Source organism: Rattus norvegicus, chromosome X (genome assembly GCF_036323735.1).
Source record: "Rattus norvegicus strain BN/NHsdMcwi chromosome X, GRCr8, whole genome shotgun sequence".
In the NCBI taxonomy this organism is placed as follows: domain Eukaryota; kingdom Metazoa; phylum Chordata; class Mammalia; order Rodentia; family Muridae; genus Rattus; species Rattus norvegicus.
The window spans coordinates 153,379,897-153,395,194 of record NC_086039.1 but is presented as its reverse complement, the minus strand read 5'-3'; the positions used below and the strand labels follow the sequence as shown (position 1 = coordinate 153,395,194).

At 36.3% G+C, this 15,298-nt stretch overlaps 1 protein-coding gene across 6 annotated transcripts in view; it reads right to left on the bottom strand.

The window, feature by feature from the left end:
* The window catches only part of Aff2 (ALF transcription elongation factor 2), a 504,502-nt gene that overhangs the window by 81,886 nt on the left and 407,318 nt on the right, over nt 1-15,298 (bottom strand). For 5 of the 6 annotated variants that reach the window (XM_006229539.4, NM_001427288.1, XM_017602424.2 and 2 more), the window contains one exon: nt 12,640-12,677. In XM_006229539.4, the coding sequence (XP_006229601.1) occupies nt 12,640-12,677 (38 nt within the window). Of the gene's footprint in view, nt 1-12,639; nt 12,678-13,278; nt 13,488-15,298 lie in introns of those variants that run through there. The other variant, XM_039100405.2, reaches the window with a different exon arrangement.

The window sequence follows — 15,298 nt, the reverse complement described above, 5'->3', positions numbered from 1 at the left end:
CTACAAACCTAGAAGTAGGCCTTGGTCACATTGTCTCTAAGCACATTTTCTTATGCTCCAAATGTCCTAAGCAGAGAGTCTTTTTAACAGGAATCCAATGGGGAATTTTCCCTCCTCTTGTGCTATGTGAGAAGCTCAAGGACTAGATTCAATTTATGTTTCTGAGTTCATCATTGTTTTTTCGGTCCTATCCACAAAACTATGCCTTCTGAGTCCCTTGGCAGATGATCCTCCCAAGCTTGCAAAATGAGTCATCATTTGATTATCCGTTCTTTGACTGCTAAAGCTAATGCCACCCAAAGATTATGAGGATCCCTCCTGATGGCGAGCATCTTTGTCATTTTCCTCTTTCTCTTCCTCCGTCTCATCCAAGAAGCTCAGTATATTCCCTTTAGTTATTTTATGTTTATAGCTGGATCTTTAGAGGTGGGGTGAACCTAAATGGGCATCTTGGTGAGATATGATACACAGCACCACCACGATGACTCTGATTATCTTTGTAATAAAAACCCCAATATAAGCTGGGCTTGGTGGCATCAGCATTAAGGAGACTACGTCTGGAAAAAAATCACAATTTTTAATTCAACCTGGGCTGTATAGAAAGGCTGTTCCCAAAAACAAAACCAGCATGAAGCAAATCCCAATGGACAGAGAATGATTGATGGATGAGCCATGCTTACATTAGAGTGAGGGCTTCATTACTAGATATGGCCATTCATTCTATCCTCTCTTGGACTTTTACTGTAATTTCCTCCTGTCATTTGAAATTATTTAGAGAAGTGGGTCATTATGCAAAAAGAGTTTTATGCTAAGCATTTGAAGTAAAAGTTATAGTGAGCCCTATTATTATAATAAAATATTTAATGTACATTTTTAGAACCACACTTTGATTGTTGACCTACTAAACCATAAGTCCTCCAAATAATTCAAAGTAAATTTTCCTAATGTGACTAGTTTTTACACCCTGCTTGAAGGAATGCTAATGAATGAGCTGCCTGAATGAACAGAGAGATTGCAAACTCAAACAGTGCTGGCCTGAATAATATGCCACTGTCACCAGAAATGAGTTCTTTCCTATGCAAAGTTTCCTCTGGAGTTATGCTCCTCACCCAGAGGTGATTTTCCAATAAAATCAGTTTTCATTATTGCAAGTGTAAGGACAATCCTTGAGGGAAGAAATCACACAATCCAACTCTAAAAATTGCCATATGAAGCAAAATTTACTTGGTGGGAGTTTTATTTTCTGAAATACAGTATTGCTTTTTTAGTATCCTTTGTACACATTGGTATTAAGTGAGCACATTTTTACCCCATAATTGAAATATTACCTATGGTTTGAGTTCCTTATATATTCATGAAAAATGAAAGGAATGTTGTTTAGTTGTATAATTCTACAGAGTTATTTCTTAAACTCTCGTAACAAGAAACATCTATGACTTAGTGTGTCAAGTCTGGATTAGTAACAACTTCATTTGCCCTGATTACTTTGGAGTTACACAACTTCAGTGACTATTAGCCAAAGAAAAGAGTTATGGAATCTCTCTTTCCCACTGTGATTGCACACTTTGACAGGAAAGAGTAGGGAAGAAGGAATAGCTCTCAGATTCCCCAACTCCTAGAGGGAAGCATAAGTGTATGTTCTGGCCTCACTGCTTCATGTCCAATCCTGTTCATTCCTAAGCATAAAGATGGCCTTTCAAAATAGGAACTATCATTATCATTTATAGTTTCACGGTTTCTTTTTTGTTTTCTTAACCCACGAGGTAAGAATTTGCTTTGGCATTCTTGGAAATACCTAATGATATCAAGCAAAACTGAGACTGCCCATATGTAACCCCCATCCAAAATGGGGACAGAGCCAAAGAATCACCTAAAATGGTTACAGCACTAGGTAAAAGTACTTACTTAAATGCAGCTTGCATTCTTGTGGAATGGCAATATTGTGGCTTAAATAAGAAATGTCTCCTATAGATATACATATTTGAACACAATGTCCTAGTTGGTGGTCCTGTTTGTGGAGCTTTTGGAACTTTTAGGACAGGAGTGTTGTTAGAGAAATATGTCACTAATTACATGCTTTAAGATTTGATACCTTGCCCCACTTTCATTTGTTTTTTCTGCTTCTCATATGCAGTTGAGATCTGATCTCTTAGCTCTGTCTCCTGTTGCCATTACAGATATGTATTCTTCAGGAGGCTTAAGGCAAAACACATTGTCAGGTTTCTTTTGCTTGTGATGTTTTTCAAAACAGCTAGTTATCTTGGGCCATTTATGTTGGAGGAATCATTTTAACAGTGTTGCTCAGACTCAATTCCCTTACAAAAATCCCCCTTTAGGTATTCTCTCTTGCAACAGGAGAGAATGACTCTTATTTTGAACTAACACCCACATTACTCACAATGAACATACATTCCAATAACCATTGTTCTTATTCACCATCTTGGACGAGTTTTTAGATGTTAAAATTATATTCTAAATTCTGCCAGCTATAATCAAAGGCCAGCAGAAAATTATCAGATATAGTTTTGATTGTACATTTCTTGATGCTCCCTCAGCAGGATCTGTTCCCAACAGTATTAATGTAGGGAGGGCTCAGTCGCTCTCTGCGATGTCATTGCAGAACAGTTCCCATTTGGGTGTTAACTGAAAACATATCATGCCATATTTTACAGGGTTTAGAAGTGATTGTTCACTTACTTTTTAAAGTGTTCTCTACAAACTTGTTCAACTCCTGTTAAATCCCTTCTTGAAATTAGGTAGGTTGTTAAACGAGTGTAGTGTGTCAGAAGTATATATTTACATCCATATACCCAAAGTAAGTCCATTAACAGATCTAATTTGCTTAGTAACGACCCTTGCATCAGTGTGTAAGTACTACATGCTAATAAACTGCATGTTTGGAACACTGCATCACTGTATAAGTAAGTTCAAATTTAATCTAATTTATGTTGAAAGTAACACACAGCTCAAGGTAGTAGAAAAGAGATGTATAAGGCATATTTCTATATATACAGTTATTCCCAGATTCCCAGGAACATGTGCTATAGGGTTCAACAATGCAAACCTGGAAACAGTTGGAATGAATCCACGCCTGCCATGAGTGTACCTCATAATGCTTTCATGTAGGGGTATTGTTATATACATTATGAACTGGCTCAAAGATTAGCTAAGAAACCCAACCAATTTTTCTGGAATATCGTTCAAAATATGTGAAATGTATTTATAAGTACATGGTATATAGAAGAAGCAAAATATTTAAAACTTTGTTAAGAGGTGAGAACTGAGAAAAATATTTCAGGGGTTGGTTAGATAGATTAATAGTAATCATTTTCTACATAATTGTAAGAACTAGAGTTGGGATCCCTAACACTAATGTGACATTCGGGTAGGTATGGCAGCTTGTCTATATAATCCCAATGCTGAGGAGATGGGGACAAAGGTTCCCTAGGCAAGCTGGTTAGCTAGAAAAGTCCAATCAGCAAGTTTTGAGTTCAAATGAGAAATGCTGCCTCAATATATAAGGTAGAGATGATTGAGGAAGATACAAAATGTCAACTTCTGGCCTCCACCTGTCCCTGCACACATGAACACATTCGCCAACACACATATTATTACTCATACATGTGTGAAGTTACATATATGTAAGTATGCATAACATGTACACACCTACATCTGAACATAAACACACCCAGACCCACATCCCGCACACACCTCAAAACTGAAAATTTTATTTACTTGTGGCTGTCTTTTCCTTCCTCATGCCAAGCAAAATTCTCTTAGCCTTATGTCACCCTCAGTATAAACATATATTACATGTAAACACTGGCTTGTGATAGCATGTAGTCAGCCACTGTTGTAAATTCTACAAATGAAAATGTTTTCCTGGGGAAGAGCACTTTTGTTTTTCTCCAAATGTGGGCTTTCTGGTTAATTGTTATTAGTTTAGGCCACAATTTTAAGAAAGCAGAAATTATCTGTTTCCTGGTTTAGTTTCTGGTTAAAATGACTCATGTCTATTCTTCTCAGTCCTGCAAAAAGTAGTCACCTACATAATAAGTTATCACCACAAGCTTTTGAACACACTGATTGACTCTTTGGAGCTTTGTGCTATCATAGAGGCACACATCATTTTCATAAGAATAAAAATAGTCCTACTATGCTTATGAATTTTTTTGGATAAAAATACATTTTGAAGAAAACTCATGTCTGTGGGAAAAATATTTTCTATAGCTAAAATAATATTATTATATGTAATGACAAAAATACATTTGAGCAATATGGAATTAAATGTGTGGAAGTCAATAAATTATCAATCAAGAATGCATGAAGCTACAAGAAATCAGCTAGATACTTAGAGAACTTCGGCATGAGTTGATATTTACTCAAAAGCCCACAGACAAAGATTAATCGGATATAATCAGATTTGATGTCAATTTTTGGAAGCCATTTAAAAAACGCTACTTTATGACTACTCCTGAACTTTAAACTATAACTAGTAAAGTAAGTAAATCTCTTCCAAACCTTCTTAGTTTTATCCACATTTCATTGTTCTCCACTTACCCATCAAACGCAGAATGCACATTTTGGGATTTCATCTCCTTGGCATTTGTCACTACTTGTTCCTTTCTTTCCTCTAACTCACAAATGGTATTTTCTGCTACTGTAAAAAATGGCCTCTCTCCTAAGCAGCTTCTGAGTAGCACACATTGCTTACAGCACAGCACCTGCTTTCTTCTTTTAGTGCCTTTTGAAAGTGTTATTTTACTCTCTTGAATGGCTTGTACTCCTACAGTTTATCAGGGGACTCCTGCTGCGACACGGAGAGCTGCTTCCAAGCAATTGCTCAGTCCTTCATGTGTACCTCACAGGATGCTGTATGAACTTCAATCACAGACCCAACCTGTTTCCATTTCAGTGGAATGATTTGTGAGTTTCCCTACCAGACTGTGAAGATTGCCTGGGCCGTGATCTTGTCTGACTCATCCCTCTAGAAATTGTGTTAAGCACATGATAGGTACATAATTAACATTTGTTAAAAGAACAAAGGTTTGTGGCTTTCCAGAGTTTTTAACAGATCAGCTATGCAACTCTGGATTTCTGACAGTTTTCTCAAAGATCACTGAATGGGGTCTGCAGATATAGCTCTATGGTTATGAGTTTTTGCTGCGCATTCATGAGAGTCCCACAAGTGTCTGTAACTACAGCCCCATGGCAGCTAATGAACTCTTTCTTCTATTTACTTACATAACTACATGCTAGTGCACATATGATCATGCAGGCACAAACATATCATACATACACAAATAAATAACATGCATTTTTAAAAGAGAAGGTAACAGAATGGCAATGTCAAAATATAATTTTTAGTATACCTGATCAATTTCAAAATGACTCATTTGAATAACAGCACATGGAATTGTCCATCCCTGTCTATAGAAAACACTAACCAGCGCAACAAGAAACCAGGATGTGAATCAGTCCCTATCAGAACCAAGGATGAGACTAAACATACTATGTTCACTTGCCTTTTGTTGACTTTCAGCATCATTAATTCTATAGATCATGCAGAGTAAAATACGATTAGTGTCCCACTAGATTAACTGTAGATAACCCCTCTGCTGTATGGGTCATGGTGGTAAAAACTGCCTCAGTTACTTTTCAAAGACCTGACAGCAACTCTTGGTGAAAGCACTGACTCTTCATCTGGTGCTTCAGGTGACCAACAGTGACTAAAACAGGCTGAACCTTACCTTCTCTACCATTAATAAGATTCCATGGCTGCTTTGTTACCTTAAACTTTTTTCCTCAGATTGTCTGATTAACTCTACAAACGAACATATTTACATTAAAATTCCCCCATCTCTTTTCTTCCCTTTCAAGCTTAGATAATAATAGTAACTAAGATGTTTTTAAGATGTACAAGGGTAATAGGAATAACCATCGATTCACATCCCATCTCATTCCAGATTATCAGCGATATACTAAGTGGTCTCTAGTTGTCTCACGGTTCCTTACTTAAATTACTTACTTAATCTTTCCCCTTTGCCTAAGGACAAAAGGCAATCAAGTCTGCTGAATGACAATGGTGCTTTCCAGACCTTAGCATCTTCCTGTTTTGCTGACATTCTGATGAAATCTTTTCTCCTTCAGAAACTTATTCTGGGTTTACTGGGTCCTTTTTATGTGCTACATATTTGATCTGGGTTTGTTAATAGGACCTTTAGATTGTTGTTGCTTACAAAAATGTAGCTTAATTTCCTTTCAAAGGTTTTGCTTTTACAACTTTAGGCTTACTTTAATGTTCCACAAATTTAGAAATAAAGAGGTGCTTCCTGTTTTTATTTCATCCTTGTGTTGATCAGGATGTTAATTTGCTACCTAAAGAGATATGTTTTTCATAAAGCTTTTGGAAAGGTGCGTGATAATAATGTTACAACTAAAATGCTTAAATCTTTGAAAGTATTCTTTACAGATATAATAAACCCCATGTAGCTGAAGTTGTTCTAAATGTTTAAGTGCCTTTCAATTTCATGAATCGTTAGTTATTGACACATTTGATACTAATTTTTGAAGAGAATGAACAGCTATGCAAAGTTATGTAATATAACTTTTTAAATCTTCCAAGCATTCAGAGGAATTTAAAATCAGTGTGTTTTTCCTAAATGGTAGTGGCCACTGTGTGAAGTATATAGAAACACGGGGTTCTGACCTCTCTGAGTTTCAGTTGTCTCCTTTTAGCTTATACATAGCATTTCTCTCAAACTCCAGGGGTGGAAGTACCAGAAAATTGTGCAGCAGTAACCTGGAAACTCGTGTAGCGTTTACTAAGCTGTGAGGATAAATTCTGAAAGCTTTTGTATCCAATTGTAGCTACTTTTACCCTATAAAAATACATATAATTTTACAGTGTAATTTTATGTAGCTGTTTAGAGAAATATATTTTGCTGTCTTCTCATTAGTTGGCTATGAAATAGAGGTGATTATAGATTGACTAGAGATTTATGAAGCATACTGCTGTGGGTATTTCACAGTTAAGATATGAGTGGACAGGTAATATTAAGGTATGAGTGGAGCCTGCCCCTCTGGTGTAGCACATTGAAGACTACAGGTCTTTGCCTATGGCATTCTGAGGGAGCCACATTTCCATGTTCCATAGTCTTGCTGGGGTGTGCACCAGGGGATATTTGCAACCCTTAGAAATGATTTGGAATGTGACAGTAAAAGAAATACAGGAGATATTTTGTAGCTTCATGACTTGGAGTTTACTTTCCATGAGACCTTTGAAGATAGTATGCTTAATTCAGGAACTCTCATTAAAGACTAGGTATGAGTTATTAGGGCACTGGATTTCTCAAACTACCTATGGAGACAAGGCTTCAGTGTGGCCACTTTTTTCCTATGGACTGATCTTCCCATTCAACATCCCACTATATATTTTTCAAAGTAAACATGTCCTCTGGCCAAACACATTTGGGAAACTCTTAGTAAAATAAATCTCAACTGAACAGTCTATAGGACTTCTCTGTGCTAAACCCCCATAGTGCATAGTCATATTGTTCTAAAGACAAACCCACAAGAGTAGTGTTTGGCAGAACCCAGTTGAGAAGTCATTGTCCTATCAGTATGAATGAGGGTGATAAATCCAATTCCATTCCATATATCTGCAATATGCATGCATGGAAAATCATTCAAAATGAATCTCTGAAAACTTTCATAAGGGATCATTTCAGAGTATCAGTCCAACATACTGATAGCCACAATTATTTTCAACCTTACAGATCTCTTTTAAGATATAATTATATAGGTTCTTGTCCTTTAATTCTCAGATGTGAAATGTAGAAATGATGGATGAGGATACAGTCATGTCTGTGCACAGAAACCCATCAGACTTTTTAAAAACTATAATTATATGGGTTATTACTCTCTAATTCTCAAATGTAAATTTTAAAAAATGATGGATGAGGATTTATATGTGTCTCTCTGTGTGTAGATGATATACTTATGTACAATGATTGTAGCATACATGCATGCTACTTCAAATTGGATTAAAGATTATCTAGAATGAGTATATTTATAAAACAAGTTTTTAAGCTTCTGTTTTTATTAAGATCTAGAGGACCTTGCTGAGATGTGGAGTGAGGAAGGGATGTATTCAATTTTATATGATAAACTAATGTCAACTTCAGGACTTGAACCCTATATTAACACTTCCTTGCTGTTTAAATGACTAAAGTACTAATTGATTGTTCATGTTCATAAGAAGATAAGAGCGCTTTAGTGCTATTTGACTCTACAAAGCTAATTCCTTTCACTTGAGTTTTCTACTTGTCCCTTCACTATCTTCACACCACTGGACAGTCAGAATTCTTTATATCCACTTCTATTCCTCAAATTAGTATCTTAAATCAGTAGTATTTGCACTCTTGATGCAAATGTTTCTCCTTTACCCTTTCCACCCCTAACTTTAACAGTGCTAAGTTTTCCCCTGAGAGCTCCCCCCTTGATTTTTCACTTCCTGCATACCAGAGTCATCCATCATTCTATCTTCTATTTAGCTCTTTACAAAAAGATATTTTTCACCACTACTAAATATTCTACTCCTCAAGAATAAGACTTGTGTCAGATTTACTCTTAGTTCTGTCAACATCCATCATAATTTCTAGAATTCTGCCAGTCTTAATAATAAAATACCCATTACATGAAATAATAAATGATATGCAAGCGACTGTCTAGAAAATCTTTCTGGGCATTTTTTTTTCATTTTCAACAATGAAACCACCATATCTATAAGATAGACCATTTTCCAAATAAAACTGTAATTTCATCATCTCAGTTGATTCTGACTCTGTTTTGTGAACGACAACTACCCCGTTCTTCAATGTTGTTAAAGTGTAAATTCAGGAGATAATTTTATGCTTTCTTCCCTATTTTTTTCTCTCAACAGATGTCAACCTCAGTTAGATTCAACTTAGCTTATTAGTGCATGGATTTTAGCCAAAAGCAATTCACATTTTCATAAATATACTATCACATAAGTCTTAATAACAGAAATGTAGATTTTTACTAAAAAATATATGTGATAAGTCACATATGGTGGGGGAAATGTGTACATCTCTCAGGCCTTGTTATTACAATGACAATCTATAATATAAAAGTGAATGGCTCTTCTCCTAACACATTACAGAGCTCTAGTTTTACTACATCCATCAAGATTTTCTGCTACTGTAGTTCCACTATATAGAGAAATAAAACAGACAACTCTTGGCTGATTGTTAATCTTAGGAACAATCACTTCGAGTCTGACTCTCAGAAGTAATATTTAATGGTCAAGGTAAGGTCATTATTATACATGAGGATATTACGCATTTACATTCCTTAAACATGTATGTGTTTATTCTCCTTTATATGGAATATTTACTGATGTGGACCATAGTTTCCCCACAGTGATGGAAAGAATACATACCCAGGAAGTTATTGAAAATAAATTGAATGAGTAGCTGAGAAATACGGAGGGCTTGAACTTTTATAGAAGAAACTGAGTGAAGTTAGTGAATAGTTTGCTACAAATCTAACAATAATTTATATAGCCTTAGGTAGATCTAGAAGTTACATAATTTATAAAAACCAATATGAATTTTGAATTGCAAAAGACTAGCAGTACATTGTAGATAAACATTCGTTGTTTTTTGCGATATCATTGCCTGATGATGCACCATGTATTCATTGGATCCTCAATAAAGAGTGAATTGTTTGTCTGTATTGATAACTACGTAGTATGTCAGTCCCAGAAAATCCTGAACACCCAGTAATGGCTCATTAAATGCCTATTTAGTGCCTAAGATTCTTTCTAATACTAGTATCCACCAAAGTAAAAGACTTGGTAGCTTAACCTGTAGTGTCTTTAAAAGTTCTTCTGCCTTTTCCTACCTGTCCAACTACATCCAAAGATAGGGAACTTGTAGCATATAGACTTATACAGTAAGCATGTAAAACTCTATACAGTATATAGTATTTTTTAACTATTCAACTTTGCCACTGCAGAATAAAAACCAATACAAATAATATACAAATGAAGAAATGAATCTATATTCCATTTACAATTTCACATGCAGATAGATATTGAAAAGTCATGTTAGTTTTCACATGACATGAAATATTCTTATTATATTTTGAATTTTTCTAAATATTTGCCATATTATACATAAAAGTACTATATAAAATCTCATCAAACAGTCATCTTCACAGCACTCTATATTTCAGTTGTTATTGATGCCATTAGACCTCAACTTCCACTGAGCGTGCATCAAAATTTTCTAATTGATGTTCCAATAATAGAACCAAATGCTCATTCTAGCTAGAGACTAAAAGACAAGTAAAAATATGAAAAGCCTCTAGAAGGAATAAGGGCATCATGTGGACAGTTTTAGACATGACATAAATAAGAGTAACAGGGAGTAGGTGAGGACACATTTACAACATATAAGCTCCTATTGCCTAATGGTGGCAACCTACTAGATGAGAGCTAACAACTTTGTTAAGCTTCTGGGCAAGCTTCCCAGAAAGACCATTTTCTGAATAATATGTAATCTATTCATTCATATGGAAAATGTGGCTCAAATTTTAATCTTGGGGGCAGGAAGTGCAATGAATGCAATAAAAATTTATTGACAGTCATTAGACATGAAGATCACTGTATATTAAACTTTAAAAAACTCTTTTGTTGTTCTTCTGCCTGCCAATGTAAATAATGCTGTAGAGTTTCTGCCCATGGAATGAGCTTGGGAAGATGGTTTTCTTCTTCAAGTGTCCACCTAATTGTGGCTGTCAACTGAATTTGATATTATGATTCAAAGTACAACAAGATACACTAAACTAATACCGGATTATTTAATTAGAAGACATTTCTAAATACTTAGTACTTTAACTTAACTTTATTACTAAGTAGACTTTTTAAATGTAGTTAAGAGCAGGAAGATCTACAATACTTTGAGCCTTCCAAGGTTTCTATCTTCTTTTAAAAACACTTTAAAGATCTAGTATTTGAAAGAATTTACATTACGAATTAATAAGAATTCATAAAATGTATAATTATATGTAGGGCCACAGTTTTACAATGATCAGGTAGAAAACAGGTCCCACTTCAGGTTATTAGATTATAATGTAATGTAGTCCCATAAAGAGATACTGGACTGTTCTATACATGCAATAGTGAAGCTTGGGCTCATTTCCTGTAGGAAGAGCTTAAACTTAGAGCAACTGAAAGCAAGATTTATACTCTGACAGCCCTTGCCTTACCCCTTGTAACCTGAAGCACACATCTGTATGCAACCATACAGGAGAGAAGGATGTAATCTGACTGTCTGTGAGGGGAAAACACCACTAATGAATCACCCAGGGTAAATTAATCCCTGCCTCATTAGCACCATCTTCTAATCTGTGGAGCTGTCCAGACAGAGGCTTACAGTGGAAGAGCTATCAGACTACACATGGAAAAGAAGCCAGGGTTCAGAGAAGATTCTAACCTCAATCATACAAGACTAAAACCTCAGTTACTAAACTGGTTCCCATAGGATCAGTATAGCATAATACACTTCCCAACTGTCGAGGGCCCTGGAAAGGGCTACAGACAGGTGAAATGAAATATAAGAGTACAGTATACATATGTTACCTCTGGAAAATGATTCTGGGTTTAGACTTAAGGGTATGCTAAACACTACCTGTATGACATAGAAAAGCTAATTCTCCCACACTATGGGAACAATCTTTTTATTCTTGACGTAGCTAATCCATTCTCCAAGAACTATTCAAAAAATGCATACTCCATCTCTGTATTTTATACTAGGTATAATGGAAGTTTGCTGGCATAAATTAACACACACTTTCTAAACATGTTATTGTTCTAGGCTTATAATAAACCAGTCAATACAGCAAGTCCTTCCTTGGCCATGTCCTTGACCAGAATGTTATGCATCATAAGATTGCAATCAAATGACACAAACCAAAAAGACAAGACAGCCATTTTTTTTAATTTCAAGAATCCTTCTAGAAAAGACAGGGTGTGTAACATGTACTATATTTAAGATGACAATGTATGCCTTATTAATAATTTGCATGTCCTACAAAACAGCTTAGTTACTGGTCTTTGTTAGCAACCACTACACACCATTCAGTTAAATGTATTTTTATGAGCTTTTCATTAACTGAGTACCAAGTCCTTGATGCCAAGGTGCTGCCCTCCCCACGTGGCTGGCGATCACTTGGCACATGTTCAGGCATTTACATCTCTGTCATAGGCCCAAAGTTTGCAATTAAAAATGTAATCTTTTTAGCATAAGAAAAAACCTTGAAGCAGTATGCATTGAATATGATTATAATATTACTTTGCAGCTATTCATAATGGCACATATTAATTTATGTAAACTGTATAAATTTGGAGCATTTCCTCATCAGGGACACATGGAAAATATATAAGCTGGTCCTTGCTCATTGGTGGGTGATTTACCCCCGTGTTTTGCTTTTGACTTTAAATGGTCATGAATAGAGATTAATGCAAAATACAAGTAATTTATGACCTTATTTTCCCCCATGCACAGAGTTCATTAAAATTAACATTTTCAACTAGCAAAAATAATAACTTACTTCACAGGATTATTCTTAGGTTTTGCCTTTTCAACAGCCTGCAAACAGAGAGAAAAATGCAATTAGACATTATTAACAGGCATAATCTTTGCAACTAGTAACCAAAACAATAAGCAGTATAAAATTAGAAAATGTTTTTAGAAACATTAGGAGTGAATTAAACAGGCTCCCATGGATAAGCAGTGATATAGAAAACAATTTTCTTCCCCGGGGATGTAGTTACTTGTCTAAGTGCTCAAACACAGATGGCCATTGTCAGAGCACCTGACAAAGTTCAGCAGGAGCCATACAAGGTGGTGGGTGCACAGAAAGATCCTTCCTTCCTCACCTCTTACTCTAACGTTACCCCAGGTGAGCCTGATTGAGTTGTAGTGACAGCTTGGGGGACTGACAAAGAAATGGTTGGTCTATGGCAGGGGACCATTAACCTTAGCTTTCTTCTTGACACCCAGACACACCTGCACTGTGAGAGAAATGCAAAAAAAATGTTCATTTTCAAAACTACTTTTAGCAGTAGACATTACAAAAGGGCAAGGAATTCCCAAATACTGAGATCAATTTCCTCCCCTTGGAACCTTTAGGAACACAAGCACCCAATCTGAAAATGAAGAAATTTCTGGGCCTCATGGCCTGAGTCACCTTAGACATGGAGACTGGTTCCAGTTTATTGCTGAGCCCATTGATCTGTATACAGTCCGTTTATCATTCATGAAAAGAGCTAGTGATCTTCACAGTATATTAGAAGGAACAACTCAGATCATCTGTCAACAGCCCTCTTATTTCTGTTTCCCTCTCCATGGGGATTTCATCTCCTTCGATTGTTCTGGAATTAAAATGTTGCTAAGCAACACAGCTGGGGGCGCTGATGGCAGAATGGCTACAGTCTATCAAACTGTTTAAGCACCTGGAGGGCCTAAGTGATGTTTTTTCCATATATCTGTAGCATAATTATGTAGTCAGAACTAAACCTGTACTCTACTAGACTTTATCAGGCTATCAGAATAACATTTAATATGGAGAGCAAAGAAGAAGCAGCTTGACCACCTTCAGGCCTGTTCACTTTTAAACAATATCCATTAGGGGACCTTGTTTGTGAATTGTGAAGTGGGTAGAGTCCAAGGGAGAGGAATGGTACTGTAAATTAGAACACTGAGGCAATCATTTTAACAGAGCTACTCTCATAGTGCACTTGACATTGTAGCTGATCACCAGTGAGATGCGATACATTGAACTCCTCTATGCCAAGTCAATGCATTTAATAGCAGCAAACAGTTCCCAATATTCATACATTAGAGACCTTCTTTCTTAAGTCTCAGTCTCTGTCACTATATAAAAACATCTGCTGATACTGGGCACTTACTTTGCCGTCATAGGCAAAAATCACTTTCTTTTTTTTATTAGATATATTTCTTTATTTACATTTCAAATGTTATATTCCCTTTCCCGGTTTCCTGTCTATGAGCCGCCTATCCCCTCCCCCTCCCCCATCCAGAGCATGTCAAATACAGAGGTGAATGCTAGCAGCAAACCACTGAACTGAGAACAGGACCCCCTTTAGGGGAATTAGAGGAAGGATTGAAAGAGCCGAAGGGGCTTACAACCCCATAAGAACAACAAAAATCACTTTCTTACTACCTATGCCTGAGTTTGTTTTCTGGCGAGTCCTATAAGAAGACAGTTAGGAAATGAGACAACAGATGAAAACAAGAAAACAAGAACTGTGTCTCGCCTCTCCAAATTCACATCTAATGCATATAGAGGACATGTGAGACCATTTTCATGCAATCCATGTAGACAAAAGTTGTTCTGTCAAGAAGTGCAATGATGACCATTAAACTTTCCTGTGGTAGTTATATTTGGTCTATATCAGCTTGCACACTCCCCTCTGCCCCAATTTCCCTCCTGTCATTCTTCCTTCCCCTCCCCTCCCCTCTCCTTTCCTTCCTCCTCCATTTCCTGTCCCTTTCCTTAGTGCTCTCTTCCTCCCCTCTCTCTCTTTCTTTCCTGTTACTTTCTTTCATACCTTCCTCCTCCTGCCTTCTCCAGGTTCCAGCCATCTCACATCTGTCTGGTTATGGGTAAGGTGTGGTAGTCAGCAGAAGATGCATTACTATGGAAATCATATTAATTCACTTTTCACAATTAAAATGCAAACAAGTCTGTCTTAGAAGCTGTAAGTAATCATAACATAATAAGCACTGTTCCAGTAGTTTCTCTTGCTTGATGTGCTAAAGTGAGCATGGTACTGGCAGATGAGATAGAAGGGAAAAATCAAATTAACATTGTAAACCCAGCTTTGATTCAGAGACAGTTTTTGAAAATGTCTTCTCCTTCTTGTTTCATAACTGTTAATTTTACACAGATATTTTTTCCTGATCAGAAGAGTATTATAGACCAGATTCTTCCAAACCTATGCCATTATGTACAGCCATTGGAAGAATATAACTTCATTCAAGTTATTTTTTTTCTGGATTGCGTGGCTATCGATCAGAAATGTTATATGCTTAGAGGTTCACTTTTCATTTGAAAGGAACTTACAATCATTTCAATGTCTCACAGTTAAAGCCAAATATACTCATGTCATCCCGTGTGCTCATCATGGGGAATTTCTCAACTAAGTGATGACAGGGAACCTATGTCAGATGAGACATGACTCACA